Source organism: Protopterus annectens, chromosome 17.part0, assembly GCF_019279795.1.
Source record: "Protopterus annectens isolate FY-2018-M chromosome 17.part0, PAN1.0, whole genome shotgun sequence".
Lineage (NCBI taxonomy): Eukaryota > Metazoa > Chordata > Ceratodontiformes > Protopteridae > Protopterus > Protopterus annectens.
Genome location: NC_056751.1, coordinates 613,869,032 through 613,888,187, shown reverse-complemented (window position 1 = coordinate 613,888,187; position 19,156 = coordinate 613,869,032). Strand labels below are relative to the sequence as shown.

Genomic DNA, 19,156 nt, shown 5'->3' with positions numbered 1-19,156 from the left:
GAAGACTTACACTTTAATTAATGTATATTGGATACCTGGAATTGGTATTAATACAGTGAAACATCATCTTGATAAGATCATATCATTGTCTATAGGAGATATTATTTTAGCTGGTGACTTTAATTGTATACTACATGAAAGTGATACTACCACTATAGGGAAAAGAAGAATTACATCTAATGCAAAACATTTAAATGATTTTGCTAATTCTTATCATTTGAATGATATTAATAATCAGCTAGATTCAAAATCATTACCATGCACCTTTTTTTCTAACAGATACAAAACTTATTCAAAAATAGATAGGGTATTTATTTCTAACCAGATGGTAACAGATTTAATTAATTCCAAAATCATTTCATGTCCTATATCTGATCATAATTCAATTGTTTTTGAATTCATGATAAAAAATACTCATAATGTTCAGATCAAAAGGATACCAGCATACTTAACTCAACTAAAAGACTATAAAGAATATATACTTTCAGAAGTAAAACATTTTTTAGACATAAATAATACTCCTGAAGTCTCCATTGTTTATGTTTGGGATGCCTTAAAATCGTATCTATATGGACAAAGTATCAGATGGTATAATAATAAAAGGAAATCTTGGGATAAGGAATTGTTAGATATTCAAAGTAAATTAGACTCTTATAAACATAATAATAAAGAAAACATTATGGACAAGAAGGTTATTGAAGAAATAAACAAACTAAATGAGAAATAAAAAGAAATTTTAACTCATAAAGTTAAAATAACTTTAGAGAAATACAAGTTTTTGTCTTATTCAATAAGCCCCAAATACTTACATAGACTTAAAAATAAAACAAAAAGGTTGAATAAACAAAACTATATCAAAGAAATCTTTTCTCTAAGGAAAAAGAAGAATGTTTCTAGTATACCAGAAATACTAGATGAATTTAGAAATCACTTTCACAAAATTAACCATAATAACATTAACATGGAACCTAAAGATAAAATAAAGGAGTTTATAACCACAAACATGAATAAAAAGCTTAATAAACAACAGATTAAACTATTGGACAAAAGTATTTCATATACAGAGGTTATTACACAAATAAATAAGCTTACATCAAACAAAGCACCGGGTAATGATGGTATTATACCAGAGATATATAAAATCCTTTCTAAAAGTACATATTCATTAATAAATAAGGTTTTTATTTTGGCCCAAACTGAGTCAATAACCCCCCCATCTTGGCAATATACATTTATTTCACCAATTTTAAAAGCTAATAAAGATCCAACTAGATGTTCTTCATATTGGCCCATCTCATTACTTAATGATGATTATAAAATGTTTATGAGTATCTTTGCTGATAGATTGAAGACAACCATTCCCGGCATTATAGATATAGATCAGACAGGCTTCATTGTAAATAGAAATACTTTTGATAATATAAGAAGAACTTTAACATTAATAGATTTTGCAAATAGGAAAAAGAAAGATTTAACACTTATTAGTCTTGATATAAGTTCAGCATTTGATTCAGTAAGTTGGGACTATCTGTTTACCTTAATGAAGTGCTCAAACTTCTCAGATGCATTTGTAAATCTAATTGAGCATTTATACAAAGGAGCGTTGGCTTATATTAAGGTATGAACATATGTTTCACAAAAAATACCCATTCTTAAAGGTACAAAATAAGGATGTCCACTTTCTCCACTATTATTCACTTTAGTAATGGAGCCTTGGGCTAATTTGATCAGAAACAGTACTGATATAGAGGGTTTTGAAATAGATGAAAATACAACATCCAAAATTCAACTTTTTGCAGATGATGTTCTAATTACATCAGCAGGATCTAATTCTTCTATGCAGTCTCTATTTGATAACATGATGAATTTTAAAAGTATTTCTGGTTTAATATTCAATGAAGAAAAAACTAAAATACTACCTATATATACACGAAAAAATATTCTCATTAGTGATTTTACTAAATATGTACCCAATTCAGGTCAGATAACTTATTTAGGTATAATACTATCTAAAGATATTAAATCTATTATATATAATAATTATAGTACCTGTTTTCTTAATATACAAAATCTTTTAATACCTGGAATAATATGTTTTTACTATGGAGGAGAGACTTACAATTATTAAAATGATAATATTCCCCAAGATTTTATACTTAATACAATCAATAATACTTCCACCTACAAAAATAATTATCAAGAAACTGAATACACTAATGTTAAATTTCCTATGGGCACCTAATAGACCTAGGATTGCATTAAAGAAACATACTAATAGCTGGTCTCAAGGGGGTATTTCTTTTCCAGCCTTTAATTTATATACTATCTCTTCTATTGTAAAAGTTATTACTTTATTAATAGATCAGTCATATGTCTAAAATGAAAAGATTATTGGGAGCTAATTAGTATGCACTTCATGAAAATCTCCTTAACACATAAAAATATGATTGTAAATAACTCCATGTTATGGTTACTAAAGGAATTTTGTACTTCACCTATTACACCTAAACATATGGTTTGTTACCCATTAAATATTATTATTAGTTATCGTAACTTTATATTCATGCACCCTAAGTATAGGGAATGGAATTTTATTGTATTCCTATAATGTATACTCAGGGTATGCTTTTGTCATCTACTTCTGAAGGAACTCATTTAGCTATAGATAATGATCTAAAGTACTGGTATCAGTCGATATCTGATAATAAAGTTAAAATCTAGATTTCTTAAAACAAGAATTTGATCTAAGAGAAACTTGCTGGTTAGAGGTTCAGACCTTTAGACAACATCTCATTAATAAAATAGATCTAATGTCTATAACAGTTAAAGAATCTATTCCAACACTGATTGATTACTTGATATTAAATTTACAACATAAAGTTTCTGATAAAGGTAAACTTTCATACATACATAAAATTATCAGACAAGAAACTTTTTACAGTGTAGATTCATACTGGAATTATTTCACTTCTATTAATGGGGACCCACCAAATCAACAAGATAAACAATATATATTGGAATCTGCTTATAGAACTACGTCTTCCATTGTCTGGAGACTTTATACATGGAAATTTTTACATAGATCTTTTTATACACCTTTGATGATGAATAAAATAAATAATAAAGATAATTTATGTAAGAGATGTAATGTAGAAATTAATGCTGACTGGGCTCATATGTTTTATGACTGTATAAAATTGAAAGAATACTGGAAGTCAATTAATGAATTTTTGCAGGCTCTTTTTACAGAAAATTTCATTATTTCTAAATCTCTTATATTATTCAACACACCTGTACCTCAAAGTGTTAAAAAGGTTAAGCTTCCCTTGTTATGGTCTATTCTAGCAGTGGCTAGGAAAATAATAACTAGAAATTGGATTTCAGATACACCTCCTTCGTTCAATGAATTTAAAAATGTTATGAATATAGTGTGCCATATGGAAATAAACACAATTAGGACAAGAACAAATAGAAAAAATATTTATTATATTGTATGGGATAATTTACAAAATTTGTTAAAAAAATTTTAATTTCAATAGCATGGTATTTTAGTTTAATTAATTGATCTGATTGTAGTGGATGTCTTTATAAATACTTTAGTTGTTTTGTTGAATATTATAATAATACCTATTTTAATTACTTGTATAAAATTGTTATGATATTTCTCTTATATGTTAAAACAATAAACCTGTTTTGAAAAAAATAAATTGCATGCTAACGCAAAACCTGTTATTCTAGCTGCTTTCTAAGTTTATAAGACAAAATAATTCAAATGTTTACCTGATTATAGGTCTTTGACCCCCATTATTTTTGGTTTTGTTCAGATTTCTTGTGCTGTGCGATTGAGAGGTATGCTTATAAGTACCCTATCCCTTGTAACTCAAACTGTTGCAGTCCTTAAATAATGCCATATGGAAAGTGTCATAATTCTTATTTTGCAGAAAAAAAAACTAGACTAAGTTATGAGTATTGTACCGATTTAATGCTGCTGTTCCTTGTGTCAAGGGTGCAGGATTAAAAGATTATCTGCTTTATATTTTTGTTACTTTTAAGTAATATTTTAGCTAAAGCATACCCCAAACCCACTATTTTTTTTCTTTTTTATAGGTATCATTAAGGCACAATATGTGGAGGACCCATAGTGTCTAGTGATCCCTTGGCCTATATAGTCTTTTTTTATTTCTAAGTGCCTTTAAGCATGTTGTTTAGAGTATCCCTGGTGTCTAGTGCTCACATGACTTTGTTTCATATTTCTTTATTATCAAGTGATTTTAAGACACAATATTTAGAATAGTGTCTAGCATTCCCCACACTGCAATATTTTAGGATTTTCTTATGAGTCTAGGGGAATATGGAGGTGTAATAGCCCCTCCCACAAATTCATACACTCATGCAAGCACATACATACACAACCCCCCACCCGATCTCATTCACAAATGCAAACACACATGCATATACATACATACATACACACACTCCCCCTACCTATCCTCTAAGTAACCTTACTACTGCGATCCCCCAGGTAGACAAACACTCTCACTTGCAGCACAACACAAACTTACACTTGTCTGCTAAACTCTCCAGCACTTACCTTTACAGTGATGGGTGAACATGAACTTTTGGCCATCTTCATTAAGATGAGGATCCATGAGTGGTGGTGTTAACTTATGCAAATGAGCAATGGTCAGAATTGGGGCATCATCTGGGTGGGTAAATGCCTTACCTCAGACATTTCAAGAATATAGCACATGGCTAGCTAGCAGAGTCTTACTTCCTGGAATACCCCATTAGCATTTTGCAGAGCTGCAACATAGGCCACTGGGATGCTGCATACGTTCATGCTAAAACATTATGGTAGGGCTGTCTTTAAAATGGAAATAGTTACCTCAAGGTGTACAACTTCTGTACATCTCATGGTAACTTTTCTAAATTTCAGTCAGATTACTTGTGTGCACATTAAATGCCTGTCTTAGGATATCATTTTTTCTCTATGGGTTTACATACCAGCCTTCTGGTTTTCACAGAAGTAGTTTCATTACAGTGGAAATGGAAAGAACCGAAATTGAATTTGATCTTAATGCTGATAATGGTATTCTGCCACCATTTGGTCTATTAACTGAGTGGTAAGATGGTTACCTTCCATTCTAATGTGGTGTAAAAATGGTGCATCAAAATAAGGATACAAACTTTGCTATGTGATTGGTTATTTTCTGAATCCATATGTCATATTCCAAAAAATATATCAGCAGTATAAAAGGAAGAGGTAAAAAGTGATCTTGCATATATTACTATGTCAATAAAAACAGCTGCTGAAATTTCCTGTACTTTAATGAAAGTGAATGTACTTTAAGTGTAACAAAAACACCATGCAAAGGGGAAATTTATTTTTCAATGCAAGGAAACAAATTGCTGCCCAATTGTTTGCCAGGAGTTTCTTCTAAAACATTCAGTACTGGTATATCTTACATTCAGCCATTGTTTTACCTTTTTCTATAGTCTTCTTATCTTTCTCCATAGCATCTAGAAAATAAATAATTCATTCTAGTTACAATTCAGCTAAGAAGGAAATGACAACAACAACAGAACAATATATGGCATTCAGCAAAGTGCAATTGTGTAAACTAATTTATCATAAAAGATGTTCAAATGGATCATGATTGCAGTAGTCAATACTATATGGGATGTATACTGCCAAATATATTGTATGGTCATCACACTACATTTTAGGCTCCTTAGCACATAAGTAATTCCTGGTATAAGGGGGATTTATGGGCACACCAAAACTAGTGCTTTCTTATTTATTTTAATTATTTGACATTTTGTTTTCCAGGAATATCCAACTGGGCCAGAAAGTGCCCATTTTCTGCTGATGGGTTGGGAGAAAAGCCCCACAATCACAATATTTCAAAAATCAAGTAAAGATATTTTAAATCAAAGAGTATCATTTTACATTACAAAATCTAAGACTGAAAACAATGCTGTAATGAGAAAAACAAAGAAAACATTTCATAGTAGAATGCAATGAAAAACAACAAAATGAGGTGAAGAAAATGTGAGGAAAAACTCAAATAGTCATATTACTTCTTACATAGATTAGTATATGATAAATATCTTACTAGAATTGTCTCGGGTCTCATTTAAAGATATATTAGAGATTACATGATTAGAGATAGTGAGGGGAAATTGAGTGATGTCAAGAATGAGGCAATGAGAGATGTGTTCATATTATGTTATAGAAGGAAGAAGACTAGAGAGAAGGAGATTATGAGAAGATTGGAGGGTAGGATGTCTTCAGGTAGCTTAGGTGAGTAGGGTGGAAAGAGAAAGAGGTACAGGAGATCTGCAGAGATGAAGTAATAAGGTAAGGTAGTGGAAAAACAAAAAAAAAAAGTGGAGTAGGAGGATGGTAAGGATTGTGAAGTGAGATCTAGGTTGAAGGGTCTATGTGAAGTACAATGGGTAAGTTCAGCCAGGATTGATACAGGGACAGGTCCAAGATTTTGTAAGGTATTCTTTTAGGAAATATTTAAAGGTGGGTAGGTGAGAACTAGTTTTGGTGGTTAGAGGTAATGAGTTCCAATCTTTTGCTACTGAGTAGGAGTATAGGCTTTGTCCAGGGGGTGTATTTGGTTTATTTATGGTGATAAGTTGTTTGTCTTCAGATCTAAGAGTTCTTTTGGAAACTATATGTTGATAAATGGGGCAAGAGCTGGGCAGGCTAGTGGTTTGTGTATGATTTTATGGATCATTATAAGCTGAATGTAGGAGAGGTGAGGGGGAGTTCCAGCCAGCTAAGGGTAGGCAGAGCTTTACAGTGATGGGTAAAGGAGGATGAATAATTAGCAGACTTGGCAATTTTGTTGTAGCAGCTTTCAAATTTGTTTTTATGAATGGTTGTAAATTGGTTAGAATTGGTGCTCCATAGAGTAAGGAGGACAGAGGGTAGGTTTTGACTAGAATATGTTTTGTGTGTGTGCTCAGAAAATGTTTGTTTCTATATAGCCTACTAGTTTTTGACGGGGTTTCTTGATATTGCTTTGGATGTGGAGGTCAGATTTAAGATTATCATCTATTATGACTCCTAATAGTCTAGTATGGTGGACTAATTCAATTTCAGTGCCATTTGCCAAAAAGATTTTGAAAGATGCGTTGTTAGGGGTGTGAGCTTTTTGGAGTAAAGAGAAGGATTGTGTTTTTTGGGGGGTTAAGTAGTAGTTAATTTGTTGTAACCAAGTTTTAATAGAGATTACAACTTGTTGAGTCATTTCTTGGAGGTGAGTTAAGGTGTTTGAAGAGGAGATGATGGTAAAGTAATCTGCATACTGAATAAATGTGTCTCCAGAAGAAGATGCGTGTAGCTTATTGATACAAATATTGAATAGTAGAAGGTCAAGGATGGATCCTTGTGGGACTCCTGTGGAAGTGGGAAGGTATGCAGAGATGGATCCTTACAATGATAGTAAAGCAGTACAGGTGCTGTGGTCTGGCCAAAATCCATGTTATGCATTGGCGATTAGCTTATTTTGTAAGATATAGTAAAGAACCTTTGATGTATACATCTTTCAAGGATTTTAGGGATGGGAGACAGGATGGCTAAAGGACAGAAATTTGCAATGTCAGTGGAAATACCTAATTATGTAAGAGGGTAGTATGTGTCATTTTCTGCATGTTAGGGACACAGGATTCTGTTATTGATCTATTAATAAGAACACTGATTGAGTATGTTATTGTATCTGCAGCTAGATTTAGGTATTCCATGGAAGGTTGTCAGCTGAGGAGTAACATGGTTTTAGGTTATGTAAAACTTTTTAATGAGATTTATAGAAACTGGTTGAATGGTAATATGGGTGGAGGTGTCTGCATATATATTGAAGAGGCTGCCAATGGGTGAGTTTTGTGAAGGAAATGTGGTAGGTTCAAAAGTAGGAATGTTGGCTGTGTGGAATGGGGTGTGTTAGGTGAGTGTGAGGTTAAGTTGCCTATGCATTCTACGAAGTATGTATTGAAATAGGTAGCTGTTTGAAGAGGGGGACTGTTTGGGTATGGGCTGGGACCCTTTTTTGTACCTGGGCTGATGAGATAAGATATGGTGGACCACAATTTTTATGGTTGTTATTATGGCTATCTTATAGCCGAGTATAGTAAGACTTTTTTATCTCTATTTATTTGTTTCTTGACTTGGTTTCATAGCTGTCTGGATAGTTGGCAACATTTGTCATTTTTATTTTTTTGCCAGTTAATCCATGCTTTGTCTCTTTCTTTCATAAGGAGTATGTGTTGGTTGGTGAGCCATGGGGTATGGTTGTTTTTAATTATTTTTGTGCACTGTGGGGCTAAGGTGTTCCGAATACATAGAAATGCATTGAAGTATTCATGTGCATCCTTTTAGGATGGAGCAGTTAACTGCTTTCAGAGCTTCAATAAAAGACACTTCAGAGAATTTGGAGAGATTACAGGTTATTTTCCTTTGTTAGTTGTGTAATGTTCCTGTGGGTGTAAGCTGACAGGTGGTTACTTAGTGCATTAGGGAAGGTACCTGAGGAGGTAAAATTAGATGGTTTGGTAACCAGAATCAAATCCAGGATAGATTGCTGGGAGATATTTTTGCCATATCTTATTGGTATATTAATAAGCTGAGTGAATCCAAAGAGGTTAATGCTGTTGATTATTGAATTTGCAGATAAAGACTGCAGTCAATGTTTACAACACCCAGGAGGATAATTCCATTTGTGATTGTATCTGCTATACAAGATAGTATGTGTCAAGTATTAGAATTTTCTGTTCTGGAGGAATACGCAGCACTGGAATGCATATGCTTTTGGCCATATTGAGTTTTAGGAATGAGAGAAGGATTTCTACTTTTCCAAAATTTGGGATTGTGCCTGTATAGGGAGTTACTGTGAGCATATTTGGGAAGATTATAGCCATTCCATCTGTTTATTATGCTTTTACTGAGCTTATCAATATTATAACCAGAGGACAGTATTTCAGCATCTTTTAATTCAGGCTTTACCCATGTCTCTGCTGTGGCTAGGATGTCTGGTTGTATTGGGCCATCCAGGCATGAAAATCTGTGATTTTGTTTCATATCCTTCTAATGTTTAGAGTGACTACTTGTAAACTTTTAGAATGCATTCTATGGTTTGGGGTTTGATTTGGACATGGACTGGGGTAGATGTCACCACAATGATGTATGGTGGAGAAAGATTTTTTTTTTATTATGGTATTTTTAGAAGAGATGGGTAGAAGCATTACCTTGACATTGGGACTGACATTTTTTAGTATTTTGGGGTTATAACAGTGGAATGGATTTAGGCCAATTAAGCTTGCAGTGATTTTAGAGTAGTTAGCAAAAAGATGACTGGTAGAAGAGGGTGAAGTAATGGTTGAGGTGTGCTTATTTATTACTACTACTAGTGGGGATGATAGGAATGCAAGAAGAAGGACGAATAAGGTGATACAGGAGGGAAACAGCATAGTTAGTGTTGTAAAAATCTGGCAGTACAGTGAGATGAGGTAATGAGCAGTGATAATACTGTCAAGAACAGGTATGTTTTGATGGAGAGGGGAGTAGGGTGAGGTTTGAGAAGGAATTTAGAATAGAAGTGGATGGACATGGTATAAATAAAAAAGTTTGTGACTGGATAGAAAGTTAGGCACGGTTTAGGAGGATGCATAGAGTAGGCAGACTAGTGAGGTATAAGTGTAGATTTAGTGTTGGTGGGTGGGAATTGGGGGTAGGGCAGGGAAGCAGAGTGAACCCTGAATGTAATGGGGGCTGAATGGAGTGGGATGGCTCATGGTGGAGCAAGTATCACAAAACAATTTGTAAAACTACAGCAAGACAGGAGGTAAGAAAATCCAGATAATTGTAAAGACAGTAACACAAGCTACTAGTTTGCTGTTAACATACATCTAGGTTAACTGCAACAGGAAGAATTGCAGTGACTTTGTTTGAAATGATGCTATAGTAGCTGTAGAAACAACTGAGATGAGGGGAGGACCAATCAAGTACTTCAATGGGATGTAGTTTCTGTCCCCCACAGATGGTCTACCACCAAAAACAATGAGTGAGGAGAATGTTTATGGATACAAAGACAAGGTCTTTGAACTCTAAAATCATTTAATTTTATTGTTATGCACTTTTATTACCTTTCCATGCTTTTTTTACACTGCTAGAGTAAAATACTCTAAAGTGTTAGTGTAGTTTCACTTTCAGCAGTAAAAGGCCCATGGGTGTGGGTCGGGGGTATCCCTCAAGCAAATTCAACACTACAGTACAGAACACACTAATGCATACATGAGGTAAAACAATTAAGTTTAGTTTGATTCTTGGAAACTGCTTCACATAGATTTTAACTAAAGGTATTATTTGTGACTGGAGGTGAAATTCAGCTGTAGAAGTTCCTTTGGGAGTGTGGTTATGTTAACTTTTGCAGCAGCAATTTTCAGACATACTATGTGCTCAGTACATGTACACTGAAGCAGCTGGATAAAGAGGCGTTAATTTGTGTCATGGAGTAGAGAAGTCCTATATAGGCAGGCTGAAGCCTAAAGCCATAATAAAGTCTTATCAGATGTACAAAAGGAAATAAGATACCATACCACAGCCAGAGATGGTACAGCAAAAGAGGGATAAAAGGATGCTTCTAGTACTGCAGCAGTGATCTATTCAAACAGCTACTGTGATAGTAAGTTAAATTACATAATGAACTATGATCTTCATTAGATCACTGTTGCAATAACCATTACTATATGGGACACTTGTCAAATTGTAGAAAAGCCAGAGTAAGGGATTTTTTTGAAAATAGCTAGTTTGTACCCAGTTTTATCTCTAGACACTTTATCAAGCTTAAAATATTTAGTGTACATGTAAACTAAGGACCAAGTAGATGCTTCTAGAATAGACCTAAATAACATCCCTTTCCAAAAAGCCACAGGTCTGGTAAAATTACCTAACATTCTGAGGTGGATTTTTGCCATAGTTTGAGTAGTTAAAACGAATAGCCCATAACAGCTATGCAGAAATGATTTGTTTGGGTGCCGGCTAACTTTTTAAATACTATCATAGGACACAAAAAAGTTAAATAGAATTTCTAAAGTCTTTAGTTTTGTCCAAATAAAATTTTTAGTTGTCTGTGGACATCAGTGATATATAGAATCCTTTTTCCTTTGCTTTGCTTGGGCCACAGTAGAACTCAGAGATAAATAGTACTGTTACAGATGGATTCTGTAACAATCTTAGGCATAAAGGAAGGGCTGATTCCAAGACTCACCATGCCTTATGGAAGATCAAAGAAAGTTGAGTAGACATGCGGGCTGATAATTCATATACCTATCTAGCAGAAGGAGAAATGAGCAGGACTGTCTTTCAAGTAAGACATTTCGGAGAAGCGATGGCTCAGGTTCAAAAGGAGACACAGTTAAAAATTCCAGAATGAAGTACAGATCCCAGAAAGATGCCACTCTTTTTCTAGATTACCTATTCTGTAAAAAAATTTAAACTTGTTTAATTTGGAATAAAGAATAAAGGGGGAGCTATAGGCAGAAAAGCTGAAATAACTAACAAGATGTATCTTACTAGAAGTATACACTAGGCCTGAATTCAGTAATCCACATGTGTACTGGTATATCTGCTTGGAATGAGACATATTCTCTATTATACTGCCAACTACACAATCTTTTCCATTTGGCTAGTATAATTTTCTAGTAGCAGGTTTTCTTGCCTCCTTTAATACATGCTGCACATATTCAAAGAAAATATGCCTAAATGGGATGCAAAATCTATCAGCCAGTCAGTTACAGGGAGAGTTTGAGTGTTGAGATGCATCAATAATCCCTTGTTCCGTGTGAGCAAGTCCAGTCAGTATGGTTGTTTTTGGTAATTGTCCCTGGCATATTGCTTGATAAGGAAGAATATACATTTGTGTAAGTAAACTTACTATAACAATATATATTTGAATGATCACTGCTGAAATCAATAAAAATTATATGAGTTATTCTCAGATATAACAGCCTGACAGCTTCCAAAACTTCAAGGCACCTTCCATGCACTCAAACCATTAGTCAGCTTGAGTTGAACTGACTTCAATGACAGGGCTGGGCACAAAGGCTTTCATAGTTTTCTGCCAAAAGAGAGAAGGAGAGTGGTAAAAGCCCTGCCAATGACAACACTAGTAAAATAAAATGAAGGCTGCTTACCCTGGCAAAACAACATACACAAAGGGGGTAAAGGGAGAGAGTGGCTACTACAGCAGTGATCATTCAAATATCTATTGATATGGTAAGTTTACTTAAACAAGTGTAGTATCTTATTCATTAGGATCACTTTTGCAGTAGTCTTAGCCATACGAGTAGATTTCTATCTTTCTTTCTTAGATTGACTGAGAGGAGGAAGGATGAGGGTCCAAAAGCAGCTGGAGAATTGTCATACCAAAGCCTTTCCATAACCTGGAAGGAATATAGTTTATAGTGCTTTGCAAAAGTATGTACAGAGGACTGAGTTGCTGCTTCTAGAATACTTCTAGACTCAACCCTTTCCAAAATCCATAGAGCCTTGACGTGTCTTGCTGTGGTGGGTATAACACAAGGTAAATGCATGCGACAACCACTTGGAAAAATAGTCTGTTTTGGCACAGACTCTCTATTTCTTTCACAAGAAATGAAAAACTGATTAGAGTTTCTGAATGGTTCTATTCTGACAATATAGTACCTGAATTGTCTCTTGACATCCATGTTATGATATGTCCTTTCTCCCACATTTTTAGGTTTTGGAAAGAATAGAGGGGGCTAGATCAAAGTAAAGTCATATACCACTTTAAGCAAGGATTACTTTTTAAGGAAACCCTGTCTTTGTGGAAAATGAGATAGGGTTGACCCACCATAACAGTCTGTAACTCAGATACTCTTCTTGTATATGTCAGAGTAAGGAGTAACACTGTTTTCCATGTTAAGAATATCAAGCCAACCAATAAGCTGATACAAATGGAACAAGAGTTAGTTTTTCTAACACACAATTAAGATACCAAGAATAGGGTGCATATTTTCTAGAAGACTTGTTATGTGACACCCTTTTTCAAAAACATTTTCACATGAGATTACATAGAAAAGAGGATCCATGAGTAGACATGCTAAAATGGCTGACAAATGAACCTTGACAGAGGAGTGAGAGTGGCCATAGGATAGTAATTCACACAAATGATGTAGAACCAAAGAAACACTAGCCCTGAATTGGTGCTGGTTGCTTTCTTGACACATACTAAAAACTTTTCCATTTATTAATATATGATTTGCTATTAAATTTTCCTGCTTCCTTTAATACCTGTTGTATGTTTTCAGAAAAAAAAATGCCTAGATGATAGAATCTTAATACCTTTTAGCATGTCAGTAGTAGCTTTTTGGGGTTGGTATGTATCAAACACCCCTTGTTTTGTGTAAGTAGGTCCATTCTGTGAGGAAACTTGTGATAACTGTTCATGGGCATTTCCAAAAAAAGGGAGAACCACTGTTGCCTACACCTTAAAGAATCACCACAGTGATGCTTAAAGTGCCCTTCTGAATTTTCAGAATAATCTTGGATACTAGTAGAAAGGGTGGAAAAGCATGCAGGAGCATTCCTATCCAAGGAAAAGAAAAAGTAACTGTCTTCCAGGCATTCTTGCATGGGGTCATGGACAAGAATTTTGCAAACTGATTGTTGTAAGTGGAGGTGAAATAATCGACTTGAAGTGTTCCCCACAGCTGGAGCAATTCTTGGAAGATCCCCTGATTCAATTTCCATTCATGAAGGCCTGTTCTCATCCTGTTCAGCTTGACTGCCAAACAATTTTGCAATGACAGTATGTAAGATGCCTTTAGAGTGAGATTATGCTGAATAGCTACTATGGCTAGTCTACACAGAGGATAAGATCTAGTTCCCCCATTTCTGGATCTCATCACTATGGTGTTGTCTGCAAACACTTATACAGGTCCCTGGGACTATAGATGATTGAAAGAGTTGAGATCACTTATAAGTGCCAACATATCTCTTAAGTGCATGTGTTTTGATCTGTCTTTCCTGCTCCACAGTCCATGCACTTTTATCCCCCAAGCAAACTCTTAAGTGTCTATTATGACAGACAGTGCTAGAGCTGTGAGGGAGAATGGGAGACCTGAAATCTGATAAATGTGGTATCTGCATGAAAAAGTCTCCCTTTTTACAAACCATAAACTGGACTCAGTAATGTCAAGGGATATTGATATTGGGGCTATACTGATTTCAGGTACCACTGGATTTTTCTCATGTGGAGTCTTGCAAGAGGGATTGTGAGAATCATAGAAACCATGAGACCCAGAATCCTAAGAAATTCCATGATTATGACAATAGTCTGAGTGGAAAAACTCAGAAACAGATTTACATACAGATCAACTTTATCCTGTGGAAGAAAAGCTCTTTGAACTGAAGTGTCCAGAAGACACCCTGGAAAACAGTCTTGTGAGAAGCAGTCAGACAAGACTTCTGTATGTTCTTCTGGGATCTCAGTCTGTGTAGAAGATGCCTTATCCAGATTAGATATCCTGTGAATACTTTGCTGGTTGCAGTATGTTATCACAGTAACATAGACACTTTTTGAATACTTTTGGAGCAGTGGATAGACCAATGGGTAATGCAGAGAACAGATAATGTGATGTAGAGTCAGAAAATATTAAGAAACATCTGAAATCTGGATTTATAGGAATGTGATTATAACAATCTTGTAAATATAAGGTTATCAGCAAGCACAGAGGGGAATAAAGGGTAACAAGTTATGAAGGGATTATATTTTTAACATGGGCACTATAACAAACAGAACTGGTCTCCAAAAATCTTCTTTCTTTGGCACCAGAAACATGCTTGAGGAAAATGCGTCTAGGTGAAGAAGAGGGAGCTACTATATAACTTCCTGAGTGAGTAGATGCTGAATGACAGGAGGGGAAAAGAGGAGATGGGTCAGGTAAATGAGGGGGAATCCCTTGTAAAGGAGGGAGAATTTTCCACTGCCATCTGTAACCTTGATGAATTTCTTCCAGAACCCATCTGTCTGAAAGTATACAATCTTATGCCAAAGACAAAAATGGAGGTTCATACTTTCTGGAAGGATTAATGGTTTGCCAGGGTGGGAAGTGTATGTATGTGTGTTTGGGGGATATAGATAATCATTTAGACTTATTAGTCTGACAGATTCCTTGAATCAGCTTACCACTTTCTTCACACTTTTTAAGGACCTCTGTAGCAGATGGTCTGGAAACATATTTTCTAGCTAAGGAAGAATTCAAAATTTCATTTTTGACATTTTCTAGAAGGATTTGATAATACAAGAAAGCAAATCTCTTCATACTACTTTGGAACTTTTCTCTCTGGGCTTTTGCTGAAAATGGCCTTCTGCCCAGTCTGACTTTCCTGGTAATCAAATGTGAATCAATCAATCAATCAATCAATTGATCAATCAATCAACAAATAAATAAGACTGTCCCTGGTTCTGGGGGGGGGGGGGGTCCACATTTTTAGAACCTCCCTGCCATTGCATTTTAAATCTTTGCTAATCAACAGCTTGCTGAGTTTTTTCACTTTTTAAAGAATGTTGTAGGGGTAGCAGTAAATCCCTTTTCAAACTTGGAGAAGGAAGGCTAAACATTTGATATATTTCTTGAATCAGCTTACTTCTTTCATCACACTTTTTAAGGACCTCTGCAGCAGATGGTCCAAAAACTAATTCTCTCGTCAAAGGAGAATTCAAAATTTCACTTCTGAATCTTGTTTCCAGCAAAAATAAGGATTTACCTTCAGAAGGAAAGACAATTTTAACACCTTATAAGGTGTAGTGGACTTTATACAGAAAAATAAAATCGTAAAAAAAAAATGTTTTAAAAAGAACAGAAGAAATAGACTGAAATCTATCAACTTCTTTGAAGATAAATGGAACAACAGATGTCAGGATAATAAAAGATAAAAACAATAAAAAACTGAAGGATAAATGAAAATCCATGTACTTCATGGTTATGAATTCTTATTAATTTAAAGAAATGCTTTAATAGTTATGAACAGGTGCTGAGTATTACTTTTTACAAGGTAAATAATTTCCTTCTTTCTCAACTTCAAATGGTTACTTGTTCCCTTTTTAAAACATTAGAGTTTTATTCTTTTAGCTATATATGGAATTAAAGCCACTTATTTTCATTTAAAGTGTAAAATGTTAAACTATTAATTTTATTAAAAGTTAATCATTATGATAAAACTTAAATAAGGTGGCATGTGCTCTGAAATCTTGGCATAGCTGAGTAATGCACTATTAAATATAATACAAGATGCATCAAATGACACTGAAGAGGCATGTTAAGTTACATTCTGGGTTCTTAAAATGGTCCACTAATGTGCTACTGATACTTTGCTTGACATACAATAGCACCTAAGAAAAATATGCTATGATATAAACAAAGTATAAAAATATAGTTTTCTACATATGTGAAACTTATTCATCTTCTTTTGGCTTTTCCCGGTTAGGGGTCACTACAGCAGATCACCCAGAAGGCACACACCCGCACTCACACCAAGGGCCAATTTAGAGTGTCCAATCCACCTACAGCATGTCTTTGGGATGTGGGAGGAAACTGGAGCACCCGGAGGAAATCCACACAACCACAGGGAGGACATGCAGACTCTGCACAGAAGGCACCCCAGCCGAGGATCAAACCAGGGAACTTCTTGCTGTGAGGCGACAACACTAACCGCTGCACCACCATGGCCACCCATATGTTATTGGAATAATATCAAATAATTGGAGTGGCATTCCTGGTTTTGTGGGTTTTGTGGGTTGGGCTTGGATCACACATGGCTGTCATTCTTCTGATGTAAGTCTATATGCTGTGTCTCTTCTGGAGGATGACAGTCTGCTTTCTATTGGAAGTCTTGTGCAAATAGTGCTTAAAGGAAAACTCCATCCTAGAACTAAAAAAAATATTTTTTTTCAGTCTATCTTTGTTTCCAGACCTATTTTAACACCTAAAAATCATTCTAAGTGCTTTATTTGTAATTTTAGCCCATTTACCACAACATGGCTACCAAACGGGGCTTGATATATCAACATGATCTTCTCCTTCAACCATTTCTCTTTCTCATAAAGCATTTCAAGTCTTCTTTCTGTGATTCATGCCAGACATAAAGAAGTAACTGTGAATTCCCATTCCACTGACATATAATGGGAAATCTGTGACTGACTGTCAGTTTGTATTCCTTCTGCAAGAGGCTTGCTTCTTTTCTGTTGTTAATCACCCTCATTTATCTTTAGCTCAGAGCTTGCTTTACACTATAATTTGAAGTTATCCAGCAGCAGCCAGAGTTGTAGCTAAATTTGATGCATTTGTTTTAGGTGTTCTTTTGTAGTCCAACATGAATTGACAGGCCCCACCTCCCACACTACTGCAGAGGTGTGAAAACTGTCACTGCAACTGACAGCTCACAATTAAAAGGAAGAGAGTACCATTTCAGATGTCTTCCCCTCTGTCTGCAGTCTGATTTAGTTATTTTATTTGTTTGGCAGCAGCAGAAAGATTTATTTAAATAATTTCAATTTAATTTTCTGAAGACAGTTTCAGATAATTTGATTATTTTGGTGTATTGTATTACTAGTGATTTTTTTATTTACCCCTATGTATTTCTACAAAACGTTATTATGTTAACTTATTGTTGCTTTCCAATCTCTGAGGAACAGCAGTCTAGTGGTATGCTGTTTCTGTAATTTCCTGACATTTGCATCATCTACACATTTTAAATGACTGCAGAACAATAATTTGCAAACCTGTGTCTATGATACTGGCACAATAAAAGAATGTACTGAAAACTCACCGTATTCTACAGTCCATGCAGTGAAGTTTTTTTTAACAGGGGGGGGGGGGTCTACTGAATATTTTGGGCGAGTAAGTATCACTTGCATAATGCAGACAACAGATGCATTTTTTTGAGCTTAATATGATCTGCTCTGGTGGTGCTGCGGTAGCGTTGTTACTTCACAGTAAGATGCTGTCCGGTTTGATTCTCAGCTAGAGCATCTTCTGTGTGGAGACATGCGTGAATGGACGTACCTTCGTTGAAGGTTGTGCATCAGGGCTGATAACTTGGCATGTAAAAATCAACTACCAATAATTAGCAGACCGGAGTTCTGCTGTGGCAACCTCTAACCAGGAAAAGCCGAAAGACACAACAACCGACTCAACTGAAACTATTTACTAATACTTTAACCAGATTAATAAATTTGCTTTGAGGCACTCCTTGTCTTTGTGCACATTTCCAATCTTACTGCTAAACTGCTCATATATTGAGTTGTTAAATTGGCAGCCGACACTACTTGGCCAAACAAAGTTTTTCATATTTTCACATTACAACTTTTGCTTCAGTCTCTCCAAAACAACGAAAGAACTGTGTGCAGTTAGCATGAAACACCACTTAGAAGGGTTTACACCCTTCTGTAAATTAAGGGTTGCAGCACCCAATTTGCAGTTGTATAAACTTGTCAAGTCAGGCAGTAAGCACACAGGAGTGATCTGCTACTATCAGTGTCATGAGTACAGAATGACAATTCTGCCTCTATAATTTTCCTAATGTATTGTAAGTCACTGTACCAGGCCATGCTGTGTGGCCTTTTGGGAATACTGCATGGACATCTTAGTCCAAGTTCTCCTAAGTATTGCAGCCAGAGATCCAAAAGCATACTTCATAGCACCCTCCTCTTTGTGGAAATGTGTGTAGGCCCTACAAATTATTTAAGGATACATAAAATACATGTATCACATCACACAAACCCTTTTGCCATCAACTTTGTGACAGCTGCATAATGTAATGCTGTCTCACACTGTGCATCAGACATTAGTACATGGTCACTCAAGTTACAATGTGTCAAGGGTACCAGACATCATCATCAGCACAGGTGACAAGTACCACTCTACACAATGGCTTGGACTATAAACACCATTAGGAGGACATAACTGCTACACAGGATTTTGAACATTATGCCTGTGCCATGTCACCACCCACTTGCTAATTAGGCTCATGTCTAACAATTAATGGCTTCTCAGACATTGTGCAAGACTGTCTATGGAAATTGGTTCCTGCTAGTTACATATGCCAGTATGTTTTTTTTTTTTT

At 35.3% G+C, this 19,156-nt stretch overlaps 1 protein-coding gene across 3 annotated transcripts in view; it reads right to left on the bottom strand.

Moving 5' to 3' along the window:
* The window catches only part of LOC122791339 (IgA receptor-like), a 632,537-nt gene that overhangs the window by 114,706 nt on the left and 498,675 nt on the right, over positions 1–19,156 (bottom strand). For all 3 annotated transcript variants that reach the window (XM_044059054.1, XM_044059052.1, XM_044059053.1), the window contains one exon: positions 5,485–5,520. In XM_044059054.1, coding sequence (XP_043914989.1) covers positions 5,485–5,520 — 36 coding nt within the window. The remainder of the gene's footprint in view (positions 1–5,484; positions 5,521–19,156) is intronic.